Source organism: Galeopterus variegatus, unplaced genomic scaffold (assembly GCF_000696425.1).
Source record: "Galeopterus variegatus unplaced genomic scaffold, G_variegatus-3.0.2 Scaffold1685, whole genome shotgun sequence".
In the NCBI taxonomy this organism is placed as follows: Eukaryota; Metazoa; Chordata; class Mammalia; order Dermoptera; family Cynocephalidae; genus Galeopterus; species Galeopterus variegatus.
In genome coordinates, this window is record NW_007727796.1 from 352197 (window position 1) to 364957 (window position 12761).

Genomic DNA, 12761 nt, shown 5'->3' on the forward strand with positions numbered 1-12761 from the left:
CGTACACATGGATAAATTAGTGCACACTCTTCCAAATGCACCACCCTCCACCCACACCCCAACACCCAGTTGTTCAAATGACTTAAGATTTTCATTGCTGAATCTGATGTCTCAGATTTTTGACTTCAAGGAAAAAATTACTTGATGAAAGCTCAGCAATTTTTTCTGCAAAGATTATGGTTGCATGAATAGATTTAGCTACTATACATTATAGGTTTTGTTTTCACTGGAAATGATTTGTGAGTGAGAGCAAGTGTTGGTTTCATTTCAGAAGACAAAATTTTCCAAAAGAGCTGAAACTAAATTAAAATTACTAATCATGAAAGTCTGGCAGTATTTTCCTTCTGGCAAATTCTGTAATTTTCAACACAATCACCCTTGCTATTAATTGTATTCTTATAATTGGATATGTTCTACATCAAAGTCTAAAAGACCATGAAACTGATGCTAGTACTGAGCACATGAAATGCTGTGCCACCTGCAAGGAGCATTTGCCTTGGATAAACTCTAACATGGTAGTTTGAATCTCCCTGAGCAATATTGAAAAGATTGCTGATCATCAGCACACATCTTGACTTAGGAAACTTTGACTAATGGAAATGGTAGTCTGGCAAATTCTGAACCTTGTAATAAGAAATTCTGTAGCTTTGCATGTAAAGTGATTTAATCTATTTTNATCCGTTGCCGGACACGAAAAAAAAGACAAAAAGGAAAAAAAAAAAGATAAACCTTCCTTTAACTGCTGCTCAGGGAAGGGACACTGGGCTTTACTATCCCCTAGATTTACAGCCCCCCACAGGTGTCCTCCATAACTACTGTTTGTTACTTTGTGGCATTTTATTTTGAATCTCAGCCCTCTGAGGACTGCAGCCTTAGAATATCTGAATCTGTAAAACTGGCAAGAAGTGATTTCCCTGAAACAAATCTTTCTGATGGTTTCTTGCCAGTCTGAGAGAATCTCTTTAATAGTCTGTTGGTTGCTGTCCCTACTGTTATTAATAAAAATAGTCATAACACCTAACATTTATGGAGCATCTACTACCTGTGGGATTCGAGGCAAAGCACTCTGTGTGCATCATTGATTTAATTTCCTCAACAAATAAGGTACTGTAATCCCTGTTTTCCAAATTGCTGTTAGGATCCCCATTTAACAGATGAGAAAACAAAGGTAAATGGTGAAACCAGGCTCTAACTTGGATTTCTCTGATTCCAGATTAGCTCAGTTTTAGCAGACCCAGAGAAATATACCCCATCTCTAAAAATACAGTCTGCTTCTCTAGCAACATCATTTTAAGAAAGANTCTAACATGGTAGTTTGAATCTCCCTGAGCAATATTGAAAAGATTGCTGATCATCAGCACACATCTTGACTTAGGAAACTTTGACTAATGGAAATGGTAGTCTGGCAAATTCTGAACCTTGTAATAAGAAATTCTGTAGCTTTGCATGTAAAGTGATTTAATCTATTTTGTTTGTTCGTTTTTATAATTTGTCAAGGTCCCAGCTATGAGGGTACTTCAACAAGTTCGTAAAAAATTAGAATTAAAAGATAATGCAAATCTTTACATGAACTTTTAAATACACACCAGTTATATGGTCAGTCTATTTGCTTGAAGTGTCTGGCATATGGCCTGAAAACTTATTTGACCAAATAATTTTGATCTCCCTTTTGTTTTTCAGTGCTTTATTTTACACGTAGGGTTATTTCATCATAAGCAGGCATATCCCCTAATTAGTTTTATTTATATCTTAATACATGTGATCATTAACTGGTTGTTTTTCAGTTGATCCAAACTGTTGAACTTCTACCGTCAGGGTACATAAGATCATAGATGCACAGCTTTTGTACCCTGCTGTCAGAAAACAGGGGTCATTATCTCTAGGAGCCCCGTCTTTCCCCGTTTTAGAAGGATATTTCGGTTTTTGTGGTGGCTTTTATTTCAGTTTAAGGCAGAGGATAAATATGTGAACCATTAGTCCATGTGAATAATTTTCTACAGAATTATTACAAATGGAAAGACAATATAGAGAGGACTTCATGGCAAAACAGAACATGTCTTCTATTAGCATCATGAGCAATTAGTTCCCTGTGATCTCAGAAAGCCAATTCTGAAAACAAAACAGAGTTCCACATTTGAAACCTCACTGAGAGCATATTTAGTGCCCCTCTCCCCAAATCCAAATTCGTACAATTCATTGTGGCAGGTTTTGGCCAGTTCCCTAAACTCAAAATCTAATTTAGAAAGTAAAATGACTCTAAAGAATGTTGTTTCATTAAATGAGGAGAGTCTCCAAAACCCCTAGTTCCTAATCCCCAATTGCCGTATGCAGGGAATTGATTTTTTTTTTTTTTTTCCCTAAGGAGGGCCCTTGTTATTTTTATTAGATGTGAAAAACAGATCTCCTCATGTTTGGGAACTTGACCCTCGTAGTAACTTGATCCATTAGCTATAGTTACTTAAATGTTTTAATCCTCTGAAATAAATTGCTGGTATATTTTCATCCTTAAAAAAGAACATGTAGAAAAAATACTTGTACTGCATCAGTCAGGGACTATCATGTACCATGCATATACATTTCCCAACAGCCTAAATAAAGCCTTTTTCAAAACTCAGCATATACATTTCTCTGGTGAAATATGTACAAATGGGATACGGGTGGCTTTTTTTGTTTTTGTTTTTGTTTTCTCTTCCACAATGCATTTTATAAAATGACCTGGTAAAATACCTTACGAATACATAGTATGTACTGGAGTTTGTCCCCACAGTGAGCATTGCACTGGGGCTTGGGACTCTCTGCTTAGTCATTGTTTGGGAGCCTCCTCAGATACCATGGGGTGAGCCACCCCCAGGCATATAACATGCTGCTCTGTTTGATTGACTTTAGCATCCTTTGAACTCAACAGAGCAGAATGTTGATGTGAGAAATAGACTAAGGGATTCCTTATATTTTTTTAGATCGTTGTAGCTTCAAGTGTTGCTAATAAAGATAAAAATATTTCATTCACATTTTATGTTTTTACCAGCCAGAGCATACTCAATAGCAATTCAAAAGATAAAGTAGTAGAAATCAACTTTTCTTTTGTTTCCATTCTCTTGGCATAAGTAAGTACTCACTCTAATGGCTATTGGCTAAATTGCTTTAAGCCATTATAATAGTTTTTGTCATGCACGTGTGTGTATGTGGGTGTGTTTAAAAATTATTTGGTGTTTTAAAGCAAGAAGTAAATCCAGATAATGTTTTCATTAAATTTTAGGTTAGAGTAAGAATGTTGCAGAGTTTGTAAAGTTGTAATGGAGTTCAGTCAGAAATGTTTAAACTCTTTCTCTCCCTCTCTCTCTTTTTTTAATTATAAAATGTCCAAAGTTCCTTTCAAAAGTACAAAAATCCTGAGGATTACCTAACCAACATTAAGAAGAGTCTGGGTGTATTTCTCTGGGAAGCAGGCCTTTCTGTCTTGTTCTGTGCCATTTTCAGGCAGGAGTTAATTGGCAAATTTATTTTTGTTACCCCTGCAGGCACTACCAAGTCTGAAGACCGTGCTGCTTTGCTGAAGAAATTCAATGAACCTGGGTCCCAATATTTCATTTTCTTGTTAAGCACGAGAGCTGGAGGCCTGGGCTTAAATCTTCAGGCAGCTGATACAGTGGTCATCTTTGACAGCGACTGGAATCCTCATCAGGTCTGCATATCTGACTCGGGTGCCCAGGCCTCCCTCTGGAGAGGAACTAAAAGATTATGGCTCATCATTCACATCTATAGGACAGAGCAAACTTCTAAACAAGTGGGCCATTTCTCCAAGGGAGAAAGAGCCCAGCCAATTATTATGGCTGCTTTCTTACCTCCCTCAAAGCATGGATATTCAGATGTCCCACACATGCCTTTGAAGAGCTCAGGTTTGGGGTAAAAAACTCAATTGTTGTAAAACTCAGTCATAATCTCATCTCCTGGGATTGCCATTGAGCAAAGTACATTTCATGAAGGATAAAGCAAAAATGTTCCAAAATAGTACAAAGCAACAGCAATTAACATTTACAGGACGCTCACTCTGTGCCAACCTCTTCATGTGCATTGTTTCTTTCAGTTTTCACAACAACTCTGTGAAGTAGTTAATATTACTATTTGCATCTTTACAGTCAAAGAAACTGAGTCCTAGGCAGGCTAAGTAACTTCCCAAAGCCAAACAGTTAGTATATGATTGTTAACCTTTTATTATGTGTGTTTTGTTTAAAATCATCATCAAAAAATATTCTATCAAGCATCTATTATTGTAAGTTATTTTAGCCAGGTAAGTTTAGAGTTACCCTTTTAAAGGAGTACTCTGATGATTTAAAAAAAAAAAAAAGAAAGAAAGAAAAAGAAAAAATTGAATGGGGAACAGTTTCTCTGAATTAGTCTGGGAGGTGATGTACCTGCCTCTAAAATACTGGGTAGAATGGCATTCGTCAGGATTTAGTTCATATTGGAACAAATGCTGAATTCAAAATAGTAAAAAAGGAAAACTGCAGCTTTCACATTTGAATCTGAATTCTGTCTACATCAGCTGAACCTGGGCTCCTCACCAAACCTGTTTTCTTACAGTCAGACTGTCTCACGGGGTGGTTGTGAAGATTGGAAAAGGCTTAGAGCCATTGTTTCTGGCAGAAAATAGAGTTCAGGGGTGCATTAGAATTATAAGGGACCTTTTAAAAAATATGCATGTCTGCTTCCCCTTTCCTACCACTCCACTCCCGATTTTCTTATTTCGTGAGTCTAGGTGCTTTTCCTTTGTTTTTGTTCTCTCCGGTCCTCTAGGGGATTGGACAGTGCCCGCGCATATTGAGGATAGGTCTTTCCCACTCCATCTAGTCAGGCTCACGTGCTAATCTTTTCTGGAAACATCCTCATAAACACACCCCAAAAATAATGCTTTACCAGGTTTCTATGTATTCTTTAATGTAGCCAGGTTGACACCTAAAATTAACCATCACACCATGGCAAAGAATGGGACATCTATGTTTCTGTGTGTGTGTGTCTCTCTCTCTCTCCCCCACCCTCTCTCCCTCTGTCCCTCTCTCCCCTCAATCTCCCTTTCTCTTCCCCTGTCCCTCCCTCTCTCTTTCTTTCTTTCTTTCTTTCTTTCCCCTTTCTAGCTCCATTACAAACTTTGTGGGTACAACTTTTGTGACCAGTAGCAACAGGGGAAAATCCAGCATCAAAGTGAGTTGCAGGAGCACTGAACAGTTGCCTCTTAACTATAGTGAACTAAAAGTTTGGCAACAAAACACACACCCCAAATTTCTTCTGGTCTAATTTACCACAAGTTCCTCACATGGGCCATATACCTCTGCAAGTATTAATACCTGCCGTAGGCTGATTCACTTCCACCTGATTTGGTAAGTGGCTGTGCAGATTTTTCATATCTGTCACTTAAACATGACCATTAGTTTGGGCAAACCTTTTTCTCATTTTCAGAAATCAGTGACCTTAGAGTGATATAGACAAGTACTGAGTATTCATTTAAAAGGTAAGGGAACTAACTTTTATTAAGCCACTCTATCAGATGCTATTAGGCACTTTGCATACTTCAGGTAATCCTCAAAATATGTGACACATGAGGAAACCAGTCAACACTAGTTTGCTCAGGGGCACACAGCCAGGATTCAGCCTATGTCTGTCTGGGTTTGGGTTTGAATCCTGGGTTCAAGCTCTATCTACCGTGCACCCCTGCATATATATGCATAGCCCCAAAATGAAAGATATAGAGCCCTTTGTACCATGTTGGATTCAGCAAGCATTGAAGAAAACTTTGTAAATATTCTCTGTCATGCTGAATCAAAATGAAGGCAGATAGATGAAATGGGTTTATATGACTTAGGCTGACAGATTGAATGTAAAGGCCTTAAAGTTGCTAGTTGAAGGCCCTACCTAGAAGCAAAGATAGAACTCAAAATATGGAATTAGCAATGAAATCCCTCAGGATTACCAAGACTCTAATTTTCAAACTGTTGAATGGAAACATGGGTTGATACTTGTATTTTCAAACCATAGAGCTGGAGCTGCGTTATTACAGAATGGTAACCACAGAGTTACCTGAGAGGCCCTCATCTCAGGCCAGGCTCTAGTCTTCAAGTATTATCACACCCAAATCAGTGTGATGAAGTTTGAGACCACGTCAGAAATCTTGAATAATCCATCCAATAATTACAGCACTTATTTCTTTGTCACAATTGTCTTTTGTCCCCGCTTTTTGGTTTAGGCACTTAAAGGCTCACATTCCATAAACTTCTGCAGCCTAGATACTAAGTCTTGGCACTTTCCAAACAGATGGATGACCATAAACACACAAACATACACTACCGCTCCTATCACCAAGCAAAACTAACTGCAACAGTCACCAAGGATTCCAGAACGTATCATCCTGACTGTATGTTGTCTCCGTCCTCTTCTTTCTCAAAGAGTATATCAGCTGCCATCTGCATTTTAGTATGTTTGTGGTTTTACCAGCTTCTTCTGGGACAGGGGTCAGCGGAGGTCTGGGACACTGGCCAAGATGGCCTGCCACCTGTTTTTGTACAACCTGCAAGTGAAGAATGGTTTTCACATCTTTAGGTATAAATATAAAATAGGGGGGAAAAAAGAACAATATCAGCCTTTTGGTGAGAACAGTTACCCAATGTTCGCTCCTAGTCCAGACGACCTGTATTTACTATTGGGTCCATTACAGAAAGTTTGTCGACCCTTGTTCATGAAGAGGTGATGACACAGAGCTTGTCATCTCAGCTGCTGCTTAGCTGTTCTGGTGAAGATGGGTTGAAAGATAATTGAACTAAGGTCTCAAAAAGGAAGTTTGGGGAGTTTTCCCTAAAACCCCCCTTTGGATTTTAATTGTACACCTCACATTCTCCTCCTTAGAAAATAATCTGATTTGGATGGGACCCAGCCATATTCATGGTTCAGCACTATTATATTAACTTATTCAAATACCTTCTGAGAAAAATGTTTCAATTTTAAAGGTCCCTGCAGCAAACACAAATCTCCTGGGCAGACGTTTCCCTGCTGCCCCCTTGTGCTACACAGGTGACCAGGAAACTCATCTGGTCAAGAGGACAGGCTTACAGCTATTGAGCTCTGTGTAAAATCTGGTGCTATGAATGCAGGATATGGGGAACAGACCTTTGCCCTAAAAATGTATACCCTACAGTCTAATGGGGACACGTGTAAACTAATTAGCATTGGCCCAGATACCATCCCCTGAACCACATGAATAAAAGTGGTATGCCAAGAAGTTTTTATTGTGTAGCTATAAAATTAGGTAACTCTACTTCATAGGTTTATGAAGGTTTTTATTTAAAGAGTTCATTAAAGCCCCTTTCTTATTATAAGAGTAACATAAGTAATCTAATAATGGTAGAAAAAATTGTTAAACCACATGTAAGCAAAATGAAAAAAATTAAATAACACCTATAATCTTGTTACCTGCAGATATAAACATTAGTGGCATGTTGGTATTTGTCCTTCCCACCTTTTTCTCGTTATAGGTAAATATACAAATATAAGATCATAATGTACCTACTCATTTATAACATGTAGTCACACTTATTATAGCTTTGTGTTATTAAATCTACAATTTAATTATTATGAGACTGTTGGTACGTACATACAGTAGAGTACTATAATTTATTTAACCAATTGGTTATTATTGAATGTTTACTTCTACATTTTTTTTAAAAAGCCATTATATATAATAAATAATGCTAAGAAGGTACATCCTTATTCCTAAATCTTTGTGCATATCCATGATTATTTGTTTAGGACAAATTTCCAAAAGTGAAATTTCTGAGTCAGAGTCACACCCAATTTCAACATTTTTGATATACAGTGTCAAATTTCTATCCCCAAAAGTTCATCAGCTTCTACCACACTAGCAACCATTCTCATTTTACAAACAGAAGACTGAGTCTTTGATAGAGTTAGGTCCCAGGAAATTGGCTCTCTGAGCATTCACTACCTGTATAATGTATGTATGTATAAAGCATGTATGTATAACCCAATGATATTTTAAAAATCATCTTTAACACCTCATACCAACAGGAAGGTGTTTCTTGCAACTTAAGGTTGGTCGTAGGTAATATCTAAATCATAATTCTGACATCAGATGTACCCTCATATAATTTTTCAGTTAGGGCCTAATTCTGAAGGTGAACCTAGGGACAGCTAAAAATATTTTGAGACCTGGATTTGAAAACCTGAGATGTATTTCAGTTGGCTTGGTTAATTTAAACCCAGGTTTTCTCAACCAGGCGAGACCTGGACATTTTTCAAAGGTAGCTTGTGTGTTTTTAAAATGTAAGCAAAATCTTACCTTAGTAAAGGTGGGTTCAGTAACACTGCCTTGTGTCCCTCTTGGCTAAGGACTTGTTTGCCAGGCTAATCCAGGCTTGTCGGTCCTCACAGCGTGGTGTTCTCTCAAACAGGATCTGCAGGCACAAGACCGAGCTCACCGCATCGGTCAACAGAACGAGGTCCGGGTGCTGAGACTCTGCACTGTGAACAGCGTGGAGGAGAAGATTCTCGCAGCCGCAAAATACAAGCTGAATGTGGATCAGAAAGTGATCCAGGCGGGCATGTTTGATCAGAAGTCTTCGAGCCACGAGCGGAGGGCATTTCTGCAGGCCATACTGGAGCACGAAGAGGAAAATGAGGTACTCCAGAAAGCCACGCTTATGAAATCAAACAGTGACCTTTTGTCTTGGAAGGATTAAGAATAACCTCTTTGTCCCTTCAAGACTTTCCTGGGCTGGCATTAATTAGAATGAATAAATTAGCGGCTATCTTATATCCAAAGCACAGAAAGCCTCTGAAAGTTATCCAGATGAGTGTCTTAAAAGCTGTGGCTAGAGGGACCGCAAGGCTTGGCCTACGGGTGTTTAGGTCACTCCTCCCAGGGAGGTACCATCCGTGCTTTATTGTATTGTAAATGCTGCCTTCTGTTGGGCAGTTGCAAAACTGCAGGGAGGACTCACAGTGACAAAATCAGCCAGATGAGACAAGACAGATGGTCTTGTCTCTGGACGGTCCCTCCTTGCCTTTTCTTTCTTCCATTCTCAGCCCTCTGTCTCTGTTGTCTTTTGGTCAGGGGCCACAGCACTTCAATGTGTTTGTAGGACAAGGCTTCGCAGCCATCTTTGGCTCATTAGCTGTACTTGCACTTGGAAAGTGTGACTTTAACCCCACTTCAGATTTTTAAGAGTTGACCAAAGGCTGAGAAAAATACTGGTTAAAAATTCTCTTTTTATTTGTTGAGATTGTACAAAGAATACATTGACTATGTTTCTTTTAGGGAATCCATGGGTTGTCATTTGTATTTTTTTAGATTGCCAATTTTAGTAACTTTATATTATTCATCCCAAAATGGATATGAAATAGATTTAAAAACATATTTATACAGTCTAGAAAACACAAAATACCAGCACCAGTCCTTACCATAAAACTGGCTGATGATGGACGAATTTGGTTTTGTGTGTCCCTACTTACAAATTAAAGAGTAAGTTTACATATTAGAATGTAATACTATTTTCATTGCATATATGAGATACATTGTTTGATTTTGCCTGAAATAGGATATGTGCTTTTGAAATCTTTCCAATTATAAATCAAATTCTTTTAAAAAAGTCTTATATACTTTTTTCCTGACTGAACCTAAATGTGAAGTAAAGCTTGATATTTAGAGGATTGCTGAAATGAATCCTTTTGCAAATTGAAGAGTACTTATGTATTATGCCTAATTTGTCAGCCTTATGTATTTGATTAGTTATCCATTGGGTTTCATGAAAATGATGAAAAATACATAAGAATGCCCACTCACACCTCTATACACATTTAAAAATTTTTAATCTCGAATGAGTCACCATTTCTGACTCTTGAAATTGAATATCTGAGACAGATTTAGAGTCAGGTTGTCAGGTGATGTTTTTGTTGCTGTTCACACACTTGGACATTTACTGAAAACAATATGGTGAATGATACATACTGTCACAAAGCAGCTGTGGCTGCACTGACACCCAGGCAATAGTCTCCACTGCATTTTTGCTTATTTTGTGTAGGCCTTGTGAAAATGGTTTCTGGCCTGGTTTAGATGGGACGCAAGGAAGGCTGGAGCTTTCCAGCTGCAGGGACATGTTGATCTCTCCCAGGCCCAAGGGCCACCACATGGGGCCTGGAGTGGAAATCCTGTGCCACCTGCTTCTAGCTGTGAGCAGCCTTGCTGGGGTCTACATCTCTCCCAGGCCATCAGTGTGTCCGACAAATGTTACCATTTTCTGGATGGCCTGTGTCTTGATGGGAAGACACTTGGGGACACTGATATACTGTAGTCAAGGGCTCTGGTCTTGAGTATTCCAGGCAGCATAGGCTGCCATCACCACAGTGGACAAGCCACAAAGTGCTAGGGCACAAAGAACCCAGGAGGATTTATTGCACAGTTCCCAGCTATTTGGTTCTCCACAAAGGTCAGGTCACCATGGCAGGCTTCTTGTCAGTTTAACAGGAGAATCTTTTCATCTTGGGCATAGGGACATCTAGGCCCTCCATTGCATATGTGATAAGAGGGTGACATGTGGTTCCAGGAAGAGGGGAGACAGAGCAGGACATCTGTTCACCAGGGAACTACTAAACCAGATACTTCCCACTGTGAAGGCTGAGCCCACTCCCAGCTAGTCTGTGTCTTTGTCAGATGAAATGTAGTATTTATACAATTGACTTTAATCAGTCTGGAGGTAAACTAGAATAGAAAGTTTTTGAGAAGTAATTATGATCTTGAATCATAGGTTTTTTACTTGATTGGATTGCATTCATTTCTAACACTTACTAAGTTCCTACAGTGGGTAAGGCATTATCTTGGAAACTGAAAAGTCATTTCAGTCAAGCTGCTAGCTAGTGCACTCATACACTTTCTCTAAAACAAGTTGCCTTGTTTTGAACAGATTTGTGAAATTGGATGTTTTAAGTTCTGTGTTTTCCTCTCTCTTCCCTCTGCTGATATACTGAAATTCTTCATTTGATTTTTAAGAAGTCCACTCAGCATATGTTAAAAATAATTTTGGAAGATAAGTCCTGTAAAATATGCCCAAATTTTAGAATCATTTTTTAAAAGCGTGGAAGTCAAAGCGTAACATTTTTCGAGAACTGCTGGTTTTTGAGGAATTAGCAGAGAGATAATGTGCCTCTGTTCAATACAATATAAGAGGAAATTCTTTAACCTTATGTAATTACTTTCTCTACTTCATTTAAATTATTTTAATTAAGTATAGTTTTGAGGGGCTTTTGTTATTGATCTCTTTTGAGTTTTCCCAGCCATAGCTCTAAAATTAGCAGTAATCATGCCCACTGAAATACATTGATTAAACATATCTTAAAGCCTATATATTTGGCATATATATATGATTTTTATGGTATTGTTCAGTGCCTAGTCACAAAATTTCACATTCATGTTTTTGTAAGGCTTTGAACATAAGCATTTATATTTGGGATACAGCCAATGGAATTAAAAGAACTAATGTTAGGTACTTTTTCATGTGGATTTCCTTATTTAAATCTTACACCCCTCTGTGAAGTAGATGTCATGCCCATTTTACAGATGAAGTCATTGAGGCAGGAAGACTTTAAGTAACTTGTTTTAAAGGTAACAGAATCAAGATGCACACCCAGGAGAACCAGTATTTCTTACAGTGCACCACGTTTCCTCCCTAAACAGATTTTGCTCTGGGAGGATAGTTTGAATAGCTTGCAAATTAATAATGGCAAGTATGAAATCCTTCTCTTTTCTTTCTGGCTTGAGAAATGGGAACTCTCTAGTCTGCAGACAGATGCACCTTACGTGTTTGTACCTTTCCCCAGCTGTCCAGCCTCTTGCCTAAAGCCTATTCAATCACCCTGTTTTTAACCCCAGGAAGAAGACGAAGTACCAGATGATGAGACTCTGAACCAAATGATTGCTCGACGAGAAGAAGAATTTGATCTTTTTATGGTAATGTTGCAGAAAATCATGAAAACAAATTCTTTATTCCTCTGCCTCTTTTTCTGTTAACCAGTATGTCTGGAGCTTGCATGCCCTGACAGAACTTCATTTGTGAAGACTGTGCCTTTCTTTCAGTTCAGAGGCTGCAAACTGGCTGGATTTAGCCTGCAGACATATTTTCTTTGGCCCACGCAGCATTTTTTTAAATTTTGCATTTGTTGCCAGCATAAAAAGAATCCTGGTTTCTGGCTTCTCTTGAAAAATGAGATCGGGCAATACCAGGCCTCTGTCTCTGAGTGGAAACAGTTGGCCAGAGCTGAGTAGCAGCTGCACCCTCTGGACTGGCCATGTGGTCTACAGCTTACCGCACACCCCCCGCTTTTGGTTTATTTCTAATCCTAGGCCAGCACCATTCAGGAAACCTGCCTGGCTCCTGTAGGCATTTGAGTTTACAGCTATGCCCTAGATGTTACTAGATCAAAGCAAACATGCTCCCTTGTGGGGCAGGTGGACAACAACTAAAACAATGCAGGTGTGCCTCTTCTAATTGTTGAAGAGAGGCTGCTTAAGCAAATAGGAACTTTCAAGGTGGGGATAAAGGTATGGCCTTCACTTAAAGATCAAACCAGTTGGATTTCACTGGTACAAAGTAAGTATAAAAGAACATTAGCATTTGAGGATTTAACGTCCATGGTTTCAACCTTGACGTTTCATAATACATAGCATCTGCAGTCTTACTGAAATGAATTTGTTTTATGTGTGA

At 38.7% G+C, this 12761-nt stretch overlaps 1 protein-coding gene across 1 annotated transcript in view; it reads left to right on the forward strand.

Moving 5' to 3' along the window:
• Nucleotides 1–12007, forward strand: part of LOC103595115 (probable global transcription activator SNF2L2) — a gene marked incomplete at its 3' end in the record, with an annotated part of 62546 nt that extends 50539 nt beyond the window's left edge. Inside the window, exons 18-20 of the mRNA XM_008578432.1 lie at nucleotides 3519–3682; nucleotides 8457–8684; nucleotides 11930–12007. Of these exons, the coding sequence (XP_008576654.1) occupies nucleotides 3519–3682; nucleotides 8457–8684; nucleotides 11930–12007 (470 nt within the window). The remainder of the gene's footprint in view (nucleotides 1–3518; nucleotides 3683–8456; nucleotides 8685–11929) is intronic.
• Nucleotides 12008–12761: the final 754 nt, after the last annotated feature.